The following is a 17,911-nucleotide window of genomic DNA, read 5'->3' as shown; positions in this document are numbered from 1 at the left end:
TTCTCACGAGGACGGCATTAATTTCTAATAAAATAAAATCGATTTTCAATGATTTTTTCGTTCCATTAAATTGGTTTTAGAAAATAATAACGAAATTTTGATATTTCTTCTGCGAAATTTTGTCTGGGTTCAAATAGGTTTTCCCCAGAAAGTGTTGATAAAAATTCTTAACTTCACATACTTTGAACATAAGCAAAGTTTTAAAAAAGTTATTTCCGAGTACCAGGAACCATCACTATGAAAAATTATTAATCAAAAATCCTTACTAAAATCATTTTCTCTAATTTTTAGAAACTAGCCACTCCCTTTTCGTACTAGTAAGATCTCTCCTTCGTTTTTTAAATGCAACTCCCATTTTATATGAGGGTCACCTGTATGTGTTTACAAAGAGCATATAGGTAAGTATATGCATGAGCTTTTTTCCATTTTGAATTTTCTCAAAGGCAATGCCACATGCTGAGTGCGAGGAGCAACTACCAAAAACCAACTAACGGAAGTTGCAATGGCGGAAGTTGTGTACGGTAAATTTTGCTTAATTAGTACTACTCGTTTTACCAGTTTTAATAGTTCGTATCGTACAAAATATGGTGCACACTGTTTGAGCGCTCAGCGTTAAGCTTTATTTAGAATTGTTTTACTAATTTTATGAGATTATACTATGTGGGTAGATGGTGGTTAGATGTGAGTGTGTTCGCATGTGAATGAATGTATAAAGATTTGTTCATATATGGACGTTGGAAAATGTGAGAATGATATCAGGGGCGGTAGTATTTACTAAAAGTTTTGTGTTTTCGAAATTTTGTGTAATGAAGTTTTTATTTTGCTCCAGTTATGGCGATTTGTGATAGCTACCTATGTATGCGTGAAGGTTGTGTTACCCTTCTGACCTTGCTTTTGTGTGGAGATTAAATAAAATTATACAAAATATTTGGACTCAATTCGGTATCGTAAACTGATTGGAGGAAAACTTTTCGTAATGCATTTCAAGCTACGAGTTAATAGATGGAGAAAACAAATTTATGTTTTTTACTTTCTAATCATTACAAGTGTAATTTTGTGTGAGTTGAAAACGAAGGCTAAGTCAATAAATGGGAAATAATAGACAGTAAATAATAAATTTTGGAATAAAACAATAAATAATAAATAGAAAAGAATATTTTTAAATAAAAAATAAAAAATAGTAAAAAATAAATAATAAATTTTAAATAATAAATAAGAAATAGGAAATAGTACATAATTATTTATTTTTATTTATTTATTTATTAAAAGAGTAACAATTATAAATAATTATTCCACGTAAAGAGCTAAAGCACTGGCTACTATGGCCTTCGGCTATGTGAAATGCCTAATTAATAAATTAAAAAGAAAAATAATAATAATACATTTTAAAATAAACAATAAATAGTAAATAGGAAATAATAAATAAAAAATGCGAATTAATAAATTTTAAATAATAAATAATATATGAGAAATAACAAATGGAAAGAATAAATGGGAAATAATAATATATTACAAAAACAAAAGGAGTCATATAAAGGGTCCTCCATATAACTTCACGGAATTAAAAATGCTATAAAAAAGAAACTACTCAATATTTTTCGGAACTGTTCTTTTTTATTTTGAAGTACAATCCTTCCGGTTAATGATGGAACACAACTTCATTCATATGGCTGCCTCGGCTAGCCATGCACCATCCCATACGATCGGTCCAATTTTACAACACATTTTCGATTGTATGCGGCTGTATTTCAGCTATGACATCGCGTATGTTGGTCTTCAGTGCATCAATTGTTACTGGTTTGTTGGCATAACACTGTTCTTTGGCGGCACCCCAAAGATAATAATCCAACGGGGTCAAATCGCAGCTCCGAGGCGGCCAACCGATATCAGAATTTCGGCTGATAATGCGTTCTTCGAAGACAGTGCGCAAAAGATTGATCGTAGGATTCGCTGTGTGGCAAGTAGCGCCATCTTGTTGGAACCAAATGCAACCAATATCCTCCTCTTCAATTTCTCGGAACAAACTATTTTCGTTGAGCGGAAGAATACAACTAATTTTCTGTCAAATCAGATGACAGCGAAGTGTTACCATTCTTCAAATAGTACCTAGTTCAAATCCGTAACGATAGATGGCGAGTCCTGTATTTATTGCGTTGAATAACTACACAAATAGATTTATCGCCAAATTTTGACAATTTATTTGTTTCTTATCTAATTTTCATAATTGTTTTATGAAAATATAGTTCATTCCCTCAAAGTACTATATAAATCCAAGTTTAAAGCTTTGTATAAATTTAGAAAAAAAAAATGAATATTCACATGCAATTAAACATACAGAACCGGCAGAAAAACGCCTTGATGCTTAGCTGAATAATCTTTGGATTGTGTTCACTCCAATAAAGGCAATTTCGCCTGTTGAAATAGTCGCTTAGCCAAAAATGGGTCTCGCTGGAGAAAATTATTTTTGACCAAAACCTGGAATTTCTGCCCCTATTTCCAGCACAATCGTGTACGATTGTGGGTCCAAATCCAACAGCATCATACGCCGCGTTAACTCTCTATCGATGTTCAATTCAGATGATTGGCGCTGAAGCCACATTTCTGGGTCCACTTTGCTATTCACCCCAACGGCGGGTATAGTATTCCATTGTGCAACGAATTGCCTGCGCACTGATGAAATGGCAATGACCGACTTCAAGGCCAAATTTCAGTTTAGGTTTTATAACTGAGGCAGAATGTCGATAATATTTTTGAAAATTTTCCACTCATTCGGCAAAAATCATTTGAACAATTGGGAGAACTACCATTGCTATTTAGCTATCCGTAATATATTTGTACTATTATCCTAGATTTTTGTTTAAGATTGTAATGAAGTTGTTTATAAAGCAGCTGGGAGTTGCCACAAGGCCTGATATACTCAATCACCAAAGCATTTTCATTTATTCAATTTGTACGTCTGGAAATACAAGGTTTCTTGCAGACAATAAGTCAACATCATTACTTGGTTACAAGCTTTTACTTTACTATAGGATTGACGTGGCAGAGTACTTTCTAAATAGAAAAATTAAGTATCGTGCAGGGATTGCATTTTTATTTTTGAAAGGTTTAAAAGCAATGGAAATTTATGAACGAATGTTCAAAGCGTATAAGGACTTCTCGCCATCAATTAGTACAGTGGAAAGATGAGTTGCTGGATTTAAACGTAGTCGTACAAGCCTTGAACGACGTCAAGAACGTCCAAAAACAGCAACAACACCAGAACTCCTAGAAAAAAGACAGTAAATCGAACTGGAAAATCGTCGAGTGACTGATTAAGGTTTAGTAGAGGCCTTAGGCATGTCAGTGGACAGTGTAAGCAATATTTTGACTGAAGCTTTGGGTTATTGGGCTTCAGAAAGCTGTGTTCACAATAGGTGCCGCATTCGCTAACAATGGAACAAAACACATAAGAAAGTGACTTTTTCAGCAACATTTAGAGCATTTTCGGAAGGATAAACCAGATTTTGTGCATTGATTCATTACTATGAATGAGATTTGGGTCTATCACCATGAGGCTAAACAAGAGGCTAAAGAGTGGTGTGAACCTGGTTCTTCGGTTCCGAAACGAGTTCGTGTCCAGAAATCGACCAAGAAGGTGTAAGCATCAGTTGTTTGGGTTGGGGAAGGAATTTTGTTTGTGGATTACTTGCAAACGGGTAAAACAATAAATTCTTGTAACCTTTTAGACCAGTTGAAGGAAAAGATTCGTGAAAAAGACCTAGTTCGCAAAAGAAAAAATGTTTTTCATCAAGACAACGCAACGTGCCACAAAGCATTTTGCCAATGGCTAAAATCCATGAATTAAAGTTCGATCTGTTGAAGCATCCGCCGCATTCATCAGATTTGGACACTAGTGACTTCTATCTGTTTCCAGACCAAAAAAAAATGCATGCGAGGAAAGCATTTTTCATCAAATGGTGAGCTCATAACAGCTGTGGAAGCATATTTTACAGCCCTTCCAGATTCTCACTTCAGAGATGGGGTACATAAAATGGAATCTCGTGGAAACAAGTGTCCCGATGTTCAGGGAAAATAATAAAGTGTATTTCAACCTATTAAATTATGTTTTTCTTATCGAACCCCAAATCGTATTGAACCACCTGGTACGTATTGTGCATATTTCGCTATTATTCAAAAGATTCATTCAGTAATAATTTTAAATTATATAATAGATAGCGGTAAATCAAAAACCAAATAGCTTGAAATATGGTTAAATTCATGCAATGTTTTATTCAAAGGTACCTTCGAGATATACACGTTTCTAACCGATTAAGCGAGAATAAATCATTACTTTTAAGGTAAAAATTTTTTTAAGGTATGTGAAAGTGAATGCGCTCTAATTGTCAGTTATAATATCGAAATTAAAACAGAGTGAAAGTATATTTATTCTGCTTGGTAAGGATTTTAAATGTATGGTAGTAATGCGCACCTTGCATTATATGGAGTAATCGAATCAGTGGATTTCAAAGATCTGAGTGCAAAGTGAAGAAATTTCTTTTGAATGAGTTCAAGTCTTTTGATGTGGCACTGTTGACATGACCTCCAAATACAGACGGCATACCCTAGCTTAGACCATACGAGCGAAGTAAATAGTGACTTTAAAGAGCATGGATCGTTGCAGTTCGGAAACAAAACGCCGAATGAAGACAAGGGTAGAATACGATTCGGCGACGACCAAATTTAAATAACTAAGAAACTGAATGTGGAATCAAAGATTACTTCCAAATCAGTAACTTCCCTAAGAGTATGCAGAAGCGAGTTCTTTATAAAATCTGAGGTAGAGATTAAAAGCTGTGACTTGGAAAATGACACATGAGAACATTTCTTAATACAGGGTGGGCCATATAGCGTTTGCTTTTTGAACCACCTATTTTTTCAGAATGGTAACACAAATGACGTGTCAAATATGTTCATAATTTAATTAAAGGATTGACATTTACGAAATGGGACGCTATACGCTTGAACAAAATTGGGAAATATTGAAAACCTATTTCCAAAGTGGTGAGTCTTCTTTTCTTCCGCGGTTACAGTAAATGGCGAGCGTTACCGTGACATGCTCAACGAGTTTTTGTTTCCAAAAATTGAAAGGGATGACATGGACGACATTTGGTTTCAAGAGGACGGTGCAACTTGTCACACTGTCAAAGTTACACTCGAACTTCTGGCTACCGTTTTTGAATTCCGATATCAATTGGCCGCCTCGCAGCTGTGATTTAAGCCCGTTGGACTATTTTTTGTGGAGAGCCGTTAAGGACAAATGCTATGCGAACCATCCAGAGACGATTGACGCTTTAAAACACGAAATCGAAGTTGCCATTCATGAAATTGCCCGTTGTGACAGTCATTTGAACAATATTATTTTTTATTCATAAATGGCAATGTTCAATCTTCAAAATAAAAAAAAAGTTTGAAAAAATATTGATTAGTTTTTTTTTATAGCAGATTCAAAAATCAAATTTTACATGGCCCACCCTATATTAAATGAAGCTCCTACCACATCATGCCACGTCGTTGTTGAAGTCTGAGTGAAGGTCGTGAGACTAGCTTTGTACAGTTTTACAAATTTTTAAGTCGTTTGTATATAAAAGAAACTTAGGGAAATGGGCTTCATTCAGGTATGTCATTAATAAAAATTAAAAATAAGAAACGGCTCAAATGCTGACCTGAGGGGCATCAGAAGAGGCAATAAAAAAATAGGAAGATACGCTGTCGATAATGATTACACACTCATGATTGCAAAAGTACGACTTTATGCCTTTAAGGAAAATAGAGGCAAACCCAAAACTTATTATACTTGAATGGCAGTCTTTAAAAAAAGCCTTGAACAGCATCAGCTTGAAAACTTTATTGAAAGCCGAAATACAAAAATTTAGAAAAAGCAGGACGATTAGTTACAGTTGACCTACCAGCTATTAAACCATGCCGATTTATAGAAATATTATTAATACTGAAAATATTGTGACATACTGAAAAAGCCTTGAAACCGTTGAACATTTGGAAATAGGCCTGTATATCGCGGTCTCGTTTTTATTCCCAGCTTTGAATATAGGCGTGATAGAAGTAACTTTCCAGGCATCTATGAATTTTAGAACAGCTTTATATAAATTGGGGTAGACCTTCGATATTTACTAGAATCCAACCAACATAGATAAGCAAGGCAGATACAGTTATATTTTAATATACCTATAAATGATTATAATTTTGTTAACTTAATACGTATCTGCAATTCCTATTAAGCTCATCAAATACTTAATAGAGGATTGCAGAAATCAACTTGACTTAATATTGCCCTACAATTGAAGCAACTCTTGGCTGTTATTTGTAATGCTCTTTTTTTTTTAAAAAAAAAAATATTAAAAATTAATTAGCCCTGATATGGTTTCCGAACTTTATTTAAAACTTTGTTCATATAAAACTCTTAATGACATACTACAGCATAATCATATTTGTATGCCCAACATATGCGCTCGATTTTAATTTCCTGTCCATCCGTCAAATCACAGCATACTCGTAATGTGTTTTATATCATCTCCGTCATTTGCGGCCATTTGTACGCTTCAAGTACCCATCAATTACAACGGAGATGAAAAAGGACAAAAACCCTGGCAACAGCTTACTGCTCGTACTTATTGGTGTACATTTAATCGATAATAAAAAGTTTTCTACCTTATCATTCCGACATTGTGAAAAGTTTTGCATTTTTTATTTTGCCCTCAAAAAGGCTCTCTCATCCTACTTGCCACCGATTGAATATTCCGCGAGCGACTTTTTACTTTCCAACACAAGTGGTCACATTGACTTTTCACATTTACAAGATCAAAAGTTAGTAGCTCCACTTTTTCTCCTCCTCACAATTTTCACTTTCAATCTTTTTCTGCTTGGAAACAAATTCATCCTTAATTTGGTTTGTGCTTTTTGCTTTTTTATTTTACATATTCTTTTCAGTTGTGTGCAAACTTTCATATTACACATCATTTGTTCCTTTCATTACTTTTTTCTAAAAGTAAATCATTGAGCTCGGTTTGATTGCGGCTGTTTGAATGGGGGATGCTTATGAAGGTAAGAGCTCTTAAAAAGTGCAATGCTTGTGTTACAATACTTGTGTTACAATACTTGGATATATTTATATATGTATGAGTAAGACCATACAATCAAATTGATATGTTAAGTTGAAAAAAAAAATTAGAAAGTTTTATTAAAAGTTTCTTAGAAGACTTCTTGTTGGCACATTTATAAATTTTTCTTTTTCAATAGAATTTTGTATTAATAATGAAAAATGTGTTGCTATAGAAGAAAAGTAATTTATACACATTAGGGTGCGTCCATTTGCATGAGAAAAAAAATCGGTACTAATTTTTAATCAGAATTATGAAAAGTAGTATATATTAAGACATTCTCCAGAATATTTGTAAAAATTTGAAGATTTTGAGAGGGAAAAGTAATTTATGTACGTTAGGCTACATCATTCCTTATGTAGGGTAGGTTTGTTAGGTTAGGTTTGGCAGCCGCATCGCACATAGAGATAACTATGCCACTTAGACCACAAAATGGGTCCGTTGTGAGCCGCAGGGGCTGGGCTACATTTCTTTATGTAAACACAAAAAAATCCGTACTCATTTTCCATCCGAATAATAAAATGTGGCATATTTTAAAAACTAAAATTTCAATAGGAAAGCGTATTTCAAAAAAAAGCAAAAAATCTGTGTGAATTATAAAATTTATTATATCTTAAAATCCCGCCAAAATATTTTGGAAAAATTTTAAGAATTCAACAGGAAAAACTAATTTGTGTATATTAGGTTGCACCACTTTTCATAAAACAAAAAAAAATCGGTACTAGTTTTCCATCCAAGTTATAAAATTTACTATGCTTTAAGACATCCGCCAAAATATTTTGCACTATTTTACAGAAGAGGGCGCATGACCGTTTATTACAAAAAAAAAAAATTTCAAAATATTTAGAAGTATTTCAAGAATTGTCAAGTAATTTATATACTTATTTAGAAATCGGTACTCATTTTCAAGCCGAATTAAAAAATTTCACATATTTCGCCCAAAAAATGTGTGAAAAAATGTAAGGCTTCAAGTCGAGAGAGACGTTTATGTACGTTAGGGTGCATCATTTTCCACAAAAAAAAAAAAAACAATCGGTCATCATTTTCCCATCCGAATTATAAGATTCGTTTATTTAAAGACGCCCATCAAAATATTTTTGAAAAATTTAAAGAATTTTCCAGTCATTTTTATACTTTAAGGTGCATCACTTTTCACAAAAAAAAAAACTAAAAAAAAAATCGGTAGCCATTTTCAATGTGTATTATAAAATTTACCATATTTGAATTCTTCGGCATTAATATTTCGGAAAAATTTTATGATTTAAGTGATCGGAACTGATTTGAAAGTACAGGTATCCCTTGTATAACGCGGTCTTATACAACGCGTTTTCGATATAACGCGATTTGGAAAAATTAGGTTTCAGTACAACGCGAAATTTAGGCTTATATAACGCGAAGGGGAAAATACATAATTATAAAATCTGGTACATATATATAATATGTAATGTATTTTTAATGTAAACCGGGAATTATACTTTTTTGCCTTCACAACATGTGTGAGTATACCAGAAAAGGAGCTTAAAAAAACCACCCACCAAAAACTGATAACAGATTTTGCAATTATAAAACCAGTAGAAGAACCACAAGGTCCCACAACTAGTTTCTTATCCAATAGCGAAAACTAGGTTGAAGAAATATCTTCTGATGAAGCTATTGCTCCCCCAAAACGCTCACGTGCAAAGATCTTTGAAGACAGTGAAACAGAGTAATTATATTACCATAAGAAGTTTGAAGAATAACAATAAAGTTTTTAATAAACCTTTAATTTGTTTTAGTTTGTTTTTAAATTTTTTAATGTGCACATAATTATTTAAATTTTGTTTTTTGAATTTTGAAATATGTATGTACATATACAATATTATTATTCATATCTTGTGTTTTTACTTGTATAAGAAAGTCTGAACTTTAGTATTGAGTTGAAATATATGTGCATCTGTTATTTTGTATGTATTTGATTTAAAAAAAACCTATTGGAACATAACCCCCAAATTTATATGAAAACTATGTTTTAGATAACGCGGAATTACATAACGCGCAATTCTTCTGGAACGTAACTATCGCGTTATACGAGGGATACCTGTACCTCCAAAAATATCAGTTTTTTTTTTTATTCGCTGATGAAAGTTGCAAACGTTTTCAGTCAAACCTTTGAATCTTAAATTCTTCTCGGATCGCTATTTAAAAAAATTTATTTTATTTATAAAACACCCGATATTTGATGACATTTTCAAATCGGTCACGCTCACGTAATTCTTAATATTTTTTCGAAATATTTTGGCGGAAGTTTTAAAATATATACAGTAAAGATTATAATTCCAATGCAAAAACTTTACCGATGTGTTTTGTATGGAGGGTGACGCACCCTAATGCACATAAATTACCTTTTAATTCTATATCGTATTTTCCATTATTAAAATAAAATTCTTTCGAAAAACATAAGAGCGCTTGTACCTTAATGAAAAATTTATTGACAAATACATATATGTATGTGTGTGTCCATGTAAAGTACATACATATACTTTTATTATGATTTTACATTTGAAAGCATTTTCATTTCTTTAAAAATACTTTCAAATATCCACACTTTACACGTCAGTAGTCTCGTGCTGTTTTACTGAATTTCAAACCATCAAAATATAAGTTGAAATAGCAACCATCCTGTAATTAATTTCACATAAAAATAAATGCGAATATGTACTGGGATAAAAAGGAAAGAAAAAAACGATTTTATATTGAAAAGTTAATCAAATATTTGAGCAGCTGTATTTAGGTAAGCAAAAATCGAAAAATTGAGAAATCGCCATGGTAAGTACATGGAAAGAGTTCCTAATTGCTTAAATGTAAATGTCTCTCTTACTTGGTATTTTTTGTATATTAAGAAATTTATTTTTACAGATTCAACCTCAAATAAATTTGTTTCATAATCAGAAATGCTAAAAAATAGTTTCATAATTTTCCGTCGCAGTGAATTTGGGGCACGAGCAGCATTTGGAAATTTTAAGAAATTACTACCCAATTTGTAAATCGCTGATCGCAATTTCAAAAGCGCTTACACCTTTCTGTTGCTTGAGTGCTTGACCGCCAAAAATGGAGGGATCTATAGTTTTAAGCTGACTCCGAACGGAAAATGGTCTTTATGACGAGCTTATTCATGCCGAAGAGCGACCGCTTTTAGAAAATACTTTTTTTCTTGATTTTGCTCTTTCATGCACGGAAATTCAAGTCTACACACCCCTGAATGCGTCCCATCACGCACCAACCCATGCGGCTACGGCCGCCGCCCTAACCATAGTGAACAGCAAATTTGCAATTAGCTTTTGCTTCTGACGCCTGATCTCGAGTTAGTGACACGGTGTAAAGCATGGTTTGAGTAATTGGAATACTCGGGTCTAAGCCAAGTTAATTTCAGTCTCTAATATTGGGACTTTGTAGGTTGCCAGATGGCAGTTCCATCTAAGCTGACTCCATTGAAGCCGATTCTGAACGGCAAATAGTTTTTTGTGAGGAGCTTTTTCCTGACAGAAATACACTCAGAGGCTTGACATTGCCTGTCGAGGAGCGACTGCTATTAGAAGCAACTTTTTTTCACACACTGGCATCCTAATAATATTCTACTTTATTTCAAGTAACGAATCATGGTGGTTTGAACTTAATTTCTGAAAGCAGCGAAGAGTAAAGAAAAAAGGATTACATGGACGGACCATTTGACAGTTTGTGTCCTTGCGAGATCATATCCAACCTTTTTGTTTACTGTATTAATGCAGTCTCTTTGCTGAAATTTCATTTGCTATGGATGTTAGTGATACGCTCTGAGTTGTATTTCAATATGAGATGCCTTCATCTTCTTCAACTTTAGTGAAAGTCAGGCTTCTAAGCTCACGCTTTTCACGCACGTCACGTTTTTCAACAGCAGATGGATAAACAGAACCGACACTACCTTAATGGTGACAATATACGACAGTATACGAATAATCGATTATTATTCTCATTTTAAACAATTTATTGAGCTTCTATTGCTTTATTCCCTTTTGCAAATCGTTAAATAGCCCAGAAGAATACTCGTATCACTAGAATTCTAAGTTGGCATTTGCAATCTGATTTATATATCAGATTCAAAATTATACATTTTTTGCAGCTTTGAAAATTGTTAAAATCTGCCTAGCCCCCTTTTTAACTATCGAAGGAGAATGGGTGCATCAATTACATTCACTCACACAAATAGGGTATTGATAAAAAGTTTCCGGTATAAAATACACACTTCAGCCTCTTTCATCAGTAGCTGCTCTTGTTGCTATTTAAAAGGTTTCGTCTGCACATTGAAGCCAAAATCTAAGTCGAGCTTTATGCAAATATATCAGTCGTTTTGAAATCCTTTTTATTTGCTAATTTAGCAAATTTGTGTTTATTATGCGGCGAGTCAAATTCCACATAAGTCAAAGCTGCTTGAATGAAATGGTCTATTGCTCTGAGTAAAAATTTGGCTTTCTTTAATTTACTTATCGGTTCATTACAAACCAACGTAAGGGTAAATTTTCCGTAGCGTCAAATATACCACGTTTTACCCTCTTCTCAAATCATGACTTTTTGACAGTTGCAATTGCTGTTAAGGTCTTAATTTCATATTTAAATTATTTACATAAATTTTATTCTTTAAATATTTCAACGAATCCACTTGTCAGTAATTCCATTTATTTCTTGTCTACATAAACTTTATTTCCAAAACTTTTTTAAGACGTATTCAAATACATTTACAGCTTCTTTGATCTCAAATCATACTAAGACTTTCTGCAAAAGTTTCTAAAGCAACACTTCAAGCACTTTTCGACGCCAAAAGTAGGTACCCTGCTGTTCATTGCACGAGTACTATGTCATTTACTTAGTTCCGAAACACATATCATAAGCGAAAATTTTGGGCTATAAATTTGCGAAACACGAAACTTTAACAAAACAATAAATACAGTAGAGCGTATTTATGTTGCTGGGAACGTATATTATACATATGTGTGCGGCGTTGGCTTAGGCACCTAAGTGGGTATACTCAAGATGCCGCTACTTGTTCCACTTATGGCGAAAATGTTCCATTTACGATCCACTTAAAAGTGCTGAGACGTGTGCTGATGATGTGCACAATTAACGAGGTGCGCGGAGATGCCAGAGCAACAGAGAAGGCGGGGTGCATGCTGAGAGCAAGAGCGAGAGAGAGGGGAATAATGGTGGACGGAGCGAAAGTACAGTAAGTGCGTATAACCACGACGAATACTCCAGCGAATATTAGGTAAAATACATATATGTGCACATACGTACCTCCACACTTACATCAGATACACTAGGCCAATTGTATTACTGCCGTAACATATCGTCGCGTACATATGAGTAAATACTAATGTGCGTACAAGTGCACCTGTACCAAAACACCGGTGAATTCTTGCATGTGTAAATGTCGCATGCAGAATTCTTCTATACACACCGACACCTGGAGCGAGCAGAAGTTGTGTATATATGTGTCTATGCATGTATGAGCTAGCAAAAGAAGAAAATAAAGAAGAAGAAAAAAACGGCGAACAAATATCACATAAAATGAAATTTATGCGCACAGTTGGAAAAGATTTCCCTTGGCCGGATCCACCAGCATTGCAGTAGAATTGCTGCAGTGGCAGAAAACGGGCAAACAATAATAAAAATGGCAGGGAAAACAATTGTACGTCTGAAATGTGAGCGGCACATATACGTGGAATAAAAAATACAATAAAAAAAAATTAACAGACTGTTGAAAGCATGGCAAGTAGAAAAGTAAGAATTGGGGGAAATAGTGATATTGCAGAGTGAAAAGCTGAGCCAGTACCTAAATGTTGTCGATAGCTGTTGAGCCACTTGAGGCAGTTAAGAAGTAACGACGAAAATACTACATAGCCGAACACAAGCAAAAACAATTGAAGGGGGCCACTACTGGGAGACGTGCGCAATCGCTACCTTCACTACTTTTTCTTGTGGTCATAACACGAGAATTTTTGCACACTTCTGCTCGAATGCGTCTATTTCTTGCCTTACTCAGGCTGTCCCAAGAGCTTCAACCTCAATGCGCTTTTCTGTGGGAGTATGAAACCGGTGTGATGCTGGCAATCGCATTATAGGAGTAAGAAATCAATAAACATACTAAATGGATGTTGTAATGCGATTAGCAGACAAGTGCTAACAAACAAGAAACTGTCGTTCTGTCGAGTTACGATGAGTAGGCTGTCACAAGAATGGTTCTAATCGCATTGTATGTGGAGAATAACTGGTAGATGATTGCGATCTGCTGACACTAAGGGTATTCACAAATAAGAGGAAATAAGTATGTATTGTCACTCCTAGATTTTAATTCAAGTATTCTCTTTTGTATGGAATAAGGTGAAGAAGCCTGGTAGATATTATGCTTGAGTTAAAAGAAAAGTAGTCCGCTCTTTGCAATATATGTATATATAATATATATATATGTAATTGGCGCGTACACCCTTTTCGGGTGTTTGGCCGAACTCCTTTTCCTATTTGTGGGGTGCGTCTTGATGTTGTTTCACAAATGGAGGTACCCCCAGTTTTAAGTCGATTCCGAACGGCAGATATATTTTAAGAGGAGCTTTTTCATGGCAGAAATACACTCGGAGGTTTGCCATTGCCTGGCGAGGGGCTACCGCTATTAGAAAAAATGTTTTTCTTAATTTTGCTGTTTCACCGAGATTCAAACCTAAGTTCTCTCTGTGAATTCCGAATGGTAGTCACGCCCCAACCCATTCGGTTACGGCGACCGCCTTTGCAATATAGCAAATAAAATCATCCCAAAGTTGCGTTGTGCGGGGCGTCTCCGCAAATGTTCGTAGAAAGAAAATACGCCTTTCCCCGCCCCAAAGTAATACCTAACGGTAGTTCCACGGACAAATGGAAACGCAGCAGGGGCTGTGCGGCGAGCCGAGGCAAATCTCACGCTTCGGGTTTCAATGCTTTGTGCCACCTCCACAACAAAAAAAAAATATATAAAATAATAAACACCAGCTTTATAACTTATTCAAATTACGTTGGAGAATGAATGAGTCTGCTGGAAATTTAATTTCATAAAAAATTCTCATATCATCGGAGTATAGAAGAAAATTACACTGGGAAATAATCTAAAATAGATAAACGAAATTTAAATTACCGATAAATTTGTAGGATGCCTGAAGGAGAACTGTTAAATGCAACATACAATTTTCGGAAGTATTTAAGGTGTGCAACTATACAATTTCAAGCTACCTTTGTTGCGCTTCGTCAAAGTTTGTGAACACCCAAAACGTGTAAGCACCTACACACATATTTGCTTGCATTTGTAGAGTGTCCGGTAGGATGGAAGTTGAATAATACAAAATTCTAAAGAAAAAAGTTGTGCACAGAATTAGAGCAAACATAATGTGACACAGCGCAAAAGTTGCTTGTAAGAGCTGTAGCTTGAAAAACAAAAGTTCCATTTTGCTCTAATGGCCATCAAGGTACGCTCGAAGCACTAGACAGGTTGCTAAGCAAAATAGCTATTTGCTCGCAGGTATACAAAGAAGGAGTGATGATTTTCCTGGAGAAATGTTTATATGTTTGTGCATCAGAAAACATATTCCCATTTTTATACAGGAACATGTACGTGCATATGCTCATATCAGCAAGCACTCCTCCTTGTTAGGGGGCCAATCCAGCCAGCGCCTTACATTTCTCAAAACAATGTTGTCAAGTGTTGTCGTAAATATACTGGGGCAGTCTTCCCTTGCCACGGCCTATGAAGCATTCAATATTTATCAATAGAATAGGCGCACACTCATTTAATATCTACTTAATATCTTTCGTAAAATGTCATTTTATTTTATGCCTCACGCATGTTGCGTACTCTCCAATACTTACAGACTTGTGTGTGTGTTGTTATGCTCATTCAAATTCAATAAAGCATCATTTATTTCCACTATTAAAATATCGCCCGACTGTATTTCAGCTTCACCTTCCCAGGAGACCAATAATGGTGAACAGTCTGTACCGCCATATGGGCAATTCTCGGAGGTCTGAAATGAAAAATTGTTGGGTTGGCAAGAATTAATTAATTAAAATGTGAGAGTAAAAATATCTATTGAATTTAATTGACAATAGATGCTTACATGTTTTATTTACTTGGCGTATAGAACAAAATGCTTAAATCAATATGTTGCATGCAATAACAGTGTGCCACAATTTTATGACAACTCAAAGCAGCACAGACTTTTGTAATATTTTCTGAAAGTATACCTGCCCAGTAACAAAGTACTCGATGGATTTACAAAAGTTAGATTTGTGATTTCAAAGTCGATTTTTTTCAACTACAGGAGAGGATTTAGAATATATGGCTTAGCGAAGTGGAAGCTTAAGATGTTTGAAGTAAAATTTCACAGAAACTATTTTCGTACAGCATTTTAACCCCATTAGCTTCTAACTAATTGTGTTGTTCTAACTCTTATTTCAAGAAAGATGCAAAAAAACACAATTGGGAAGTCATTAGAAAAGTAAAATGTTCTAGAAAATATTGTATTTGTTATGAAAATTTTAGAAGTAACTTTTTGAACCTTACTTTAATAAACACCAAAAAAAAACATACTTGGAAAGTTGTTAGAGGACTTAAGGGGGAACACAACTGTGATTTTTCAAAAAAATCGATTTTTTTTCATTTCGTTCAATTTCAAGAGGAAGAAGAATATTCTTGTTTTAAGGCAAATATTTTATTTCTAGGCGCGCTCATGGTGACAGCTAAGGGAGAACACCACTGTGATTTGTTTTTTTTTTGCGTTTTCTTAAAGTAGATATATTCAAAGATATGTAAACAAATTTTTAACGTACAATCTTGAAAATTGACGAAGTTACACCAAATAAAATAAGTGCAGGTAGTGAGTTACAACGGCCAGTGAAAACTTTAAACGCGTTTTTCTCAAAACGACTTTTCTGAACACGGTGTCCTTGATTTCTCGAAAATTTATGAACCGATTTAATTTTTTTTTTAATTTTTGTACATGTATTGGCTACAGTCGTACACAGCCGTTTTTTATAATTCCAAAAATTAATATTTTTTCAAGCCTTTCGGAAACTAAAAAGGGGTAAAAACACAAACTCATTTTCCAAACCTGCACCATTTTCTCAAAAAAAAATTAAATAAAAAAAACGCCACGTATGACGGTAGCCATTGATGTATAGATTAAGATTTTTTTTAGTTTTTTACTTACTGGCCACCAGGGTGCATCAGTTTTTTATGACGTCATTGCATTAATATTAATAACAATTGTAATTTTTAATATTATTTAATAAAAATTTGTGTCAGTATAGTTTATTATATATTAAATAAATTATAAGTTGTCCGATCTTCAAATAATCATCCCTACTTATAAAAACAAAATTTTTGAAAATCACTTAATTTTCACACGTGAACAACATGCTGCAATTAACATCAAAGCAGTGTGGGAGCAACTTAAGCGCGAGCCGAAGGAATTTTGCGTTGAGTTGCCACCGTTGATGAAACCTGGATTCATCATTACACACCAGAAACCAAGTATTAATCAAAACAATTTCTCAAGGTGAATCTGCTCAAAATAAGGCGAAAACAGTCTCATCGGCCGGAGAGGTCATGGCGACGACTTTTTCGGATGCGAACGACGTCATTCTCATGGATTTTTTAGAAAAATAAAGAACGATCATCGACCAATACTACAGTAAATTATTGGACCGCTTTCGCAAAAAGTTGAAGGAGACACGGCCGCATTTGGCGAAGAAAAAGCTGCTGTTTCACCACAATAACGCACCAGCACATTCACTCGGAGTTGTTGCTGCCAAACTGCAGGAATTAAGCCTGATTCGACTCCTTGCGACTTTTGTTTGGTCCCTAATAAGAAGAAATGGATTGCGGGGAAAAAAATTTAGTTCAAACGAGAAAGTCATCATCGCGACAGAGGCGTATTTTGGAACGTTCGACAAATTCTATTTTTGGACAGGTTAAAAAAATGGCCCCAACCTTTGAATTGTCAACACATTCGGACGATCATTTCCATCAAACAAATTGCGATATGTTGTTTTGAAAGATCGACCATTTTCATAATAAGTTTCAATAGTGTTAACGCGTTGTTCTATTGGGTAAAACTGTACATCTGTCTACCTCACAAATGTCAAAGATGACATAAATAGCCGCACCGTCTAAGAAATTTTCACTATTGACATCTAGGCGGCACTTTTGAAAGAACCTTCATTTATGCATTTTCCATAGAGTTTAAGAACACATATCGCGCCATTTTGCTGAAAATACTTTTCAATTACGAGTTTTTCATAATGAAAATCGGGTTAAAAGATTTAGTGTCAAAGATTTAGTCAATTATCTGAAATCTTATTTCTTAACTTAGTAGAAAAATAAATATATTTAATTTCGAAAAATGGAAACAAATTTACTTATAGAAATAATTCTTCGTTTTCTCTGCTTGGAAAAGGCGTATAAGTTTGAAAGATTAAGGTGGTGCGCGTAAATTGTAAATATTGGACTTATAACTGAAAGCTTCTAACGAATTTGTGCACTTCCTGAAGTTTTTTGTTCAGCATAATCAAAGAATTTAGAATCATCTAAGAGTAAGAGTTCTCGTCTTGCGAGACTTTCACACTTTTTGAGGATGTGGCTCTTCATCGACTAGGTCGGGAAAACCGACAGACGCTTATTTCTACGATTCTTAGTCTCCGGAAATGGTAACGTAGACTATAGTGCC

The 17,911-nt window shown here is 34.4% G+C and overlaps 1 protein-coding gene across 1 annotated transcript in view; it reads right to left on the bottom strand.

Moving 5' to 3' along the window:
* LOC128863179 (uncharacterized) overlaps positions 1-17,911 on the bottom strand; it is a 155,196-nt gene that overhangs the window by 78,594 nt on the left and 58,691 nt on the right. The window contains exon 3 of the mRNA XM_054102180.1: positions 15,054-15,208. Within this exon, the coding sequence (XP_053958155.1) occupies positions 15,054-15,208 (155 nt within the window). The remainder of the gene's footprint in view (positions 1-15,053; positions 15,209-17,911) is intronic.

Source organism: Anastrepha ludens, chromosome 5 (genome assembly GCF_028408465.1).
Source record: "Anastrepha ludens isolate Willacy chromosome 5, idAnaLude1.1, whole genome shotgun sequence".
NCBI classification, from domain to species: domain Eukaryota; kingdom Metazoa; phylum Arthropoda; class Insecta; order Diptera; family Tephritidae; genus Anastrepha; species Anastrepha ludens.
This window is presented reverse-complemented; position numbering and strand designations above follow the sequence as displayed.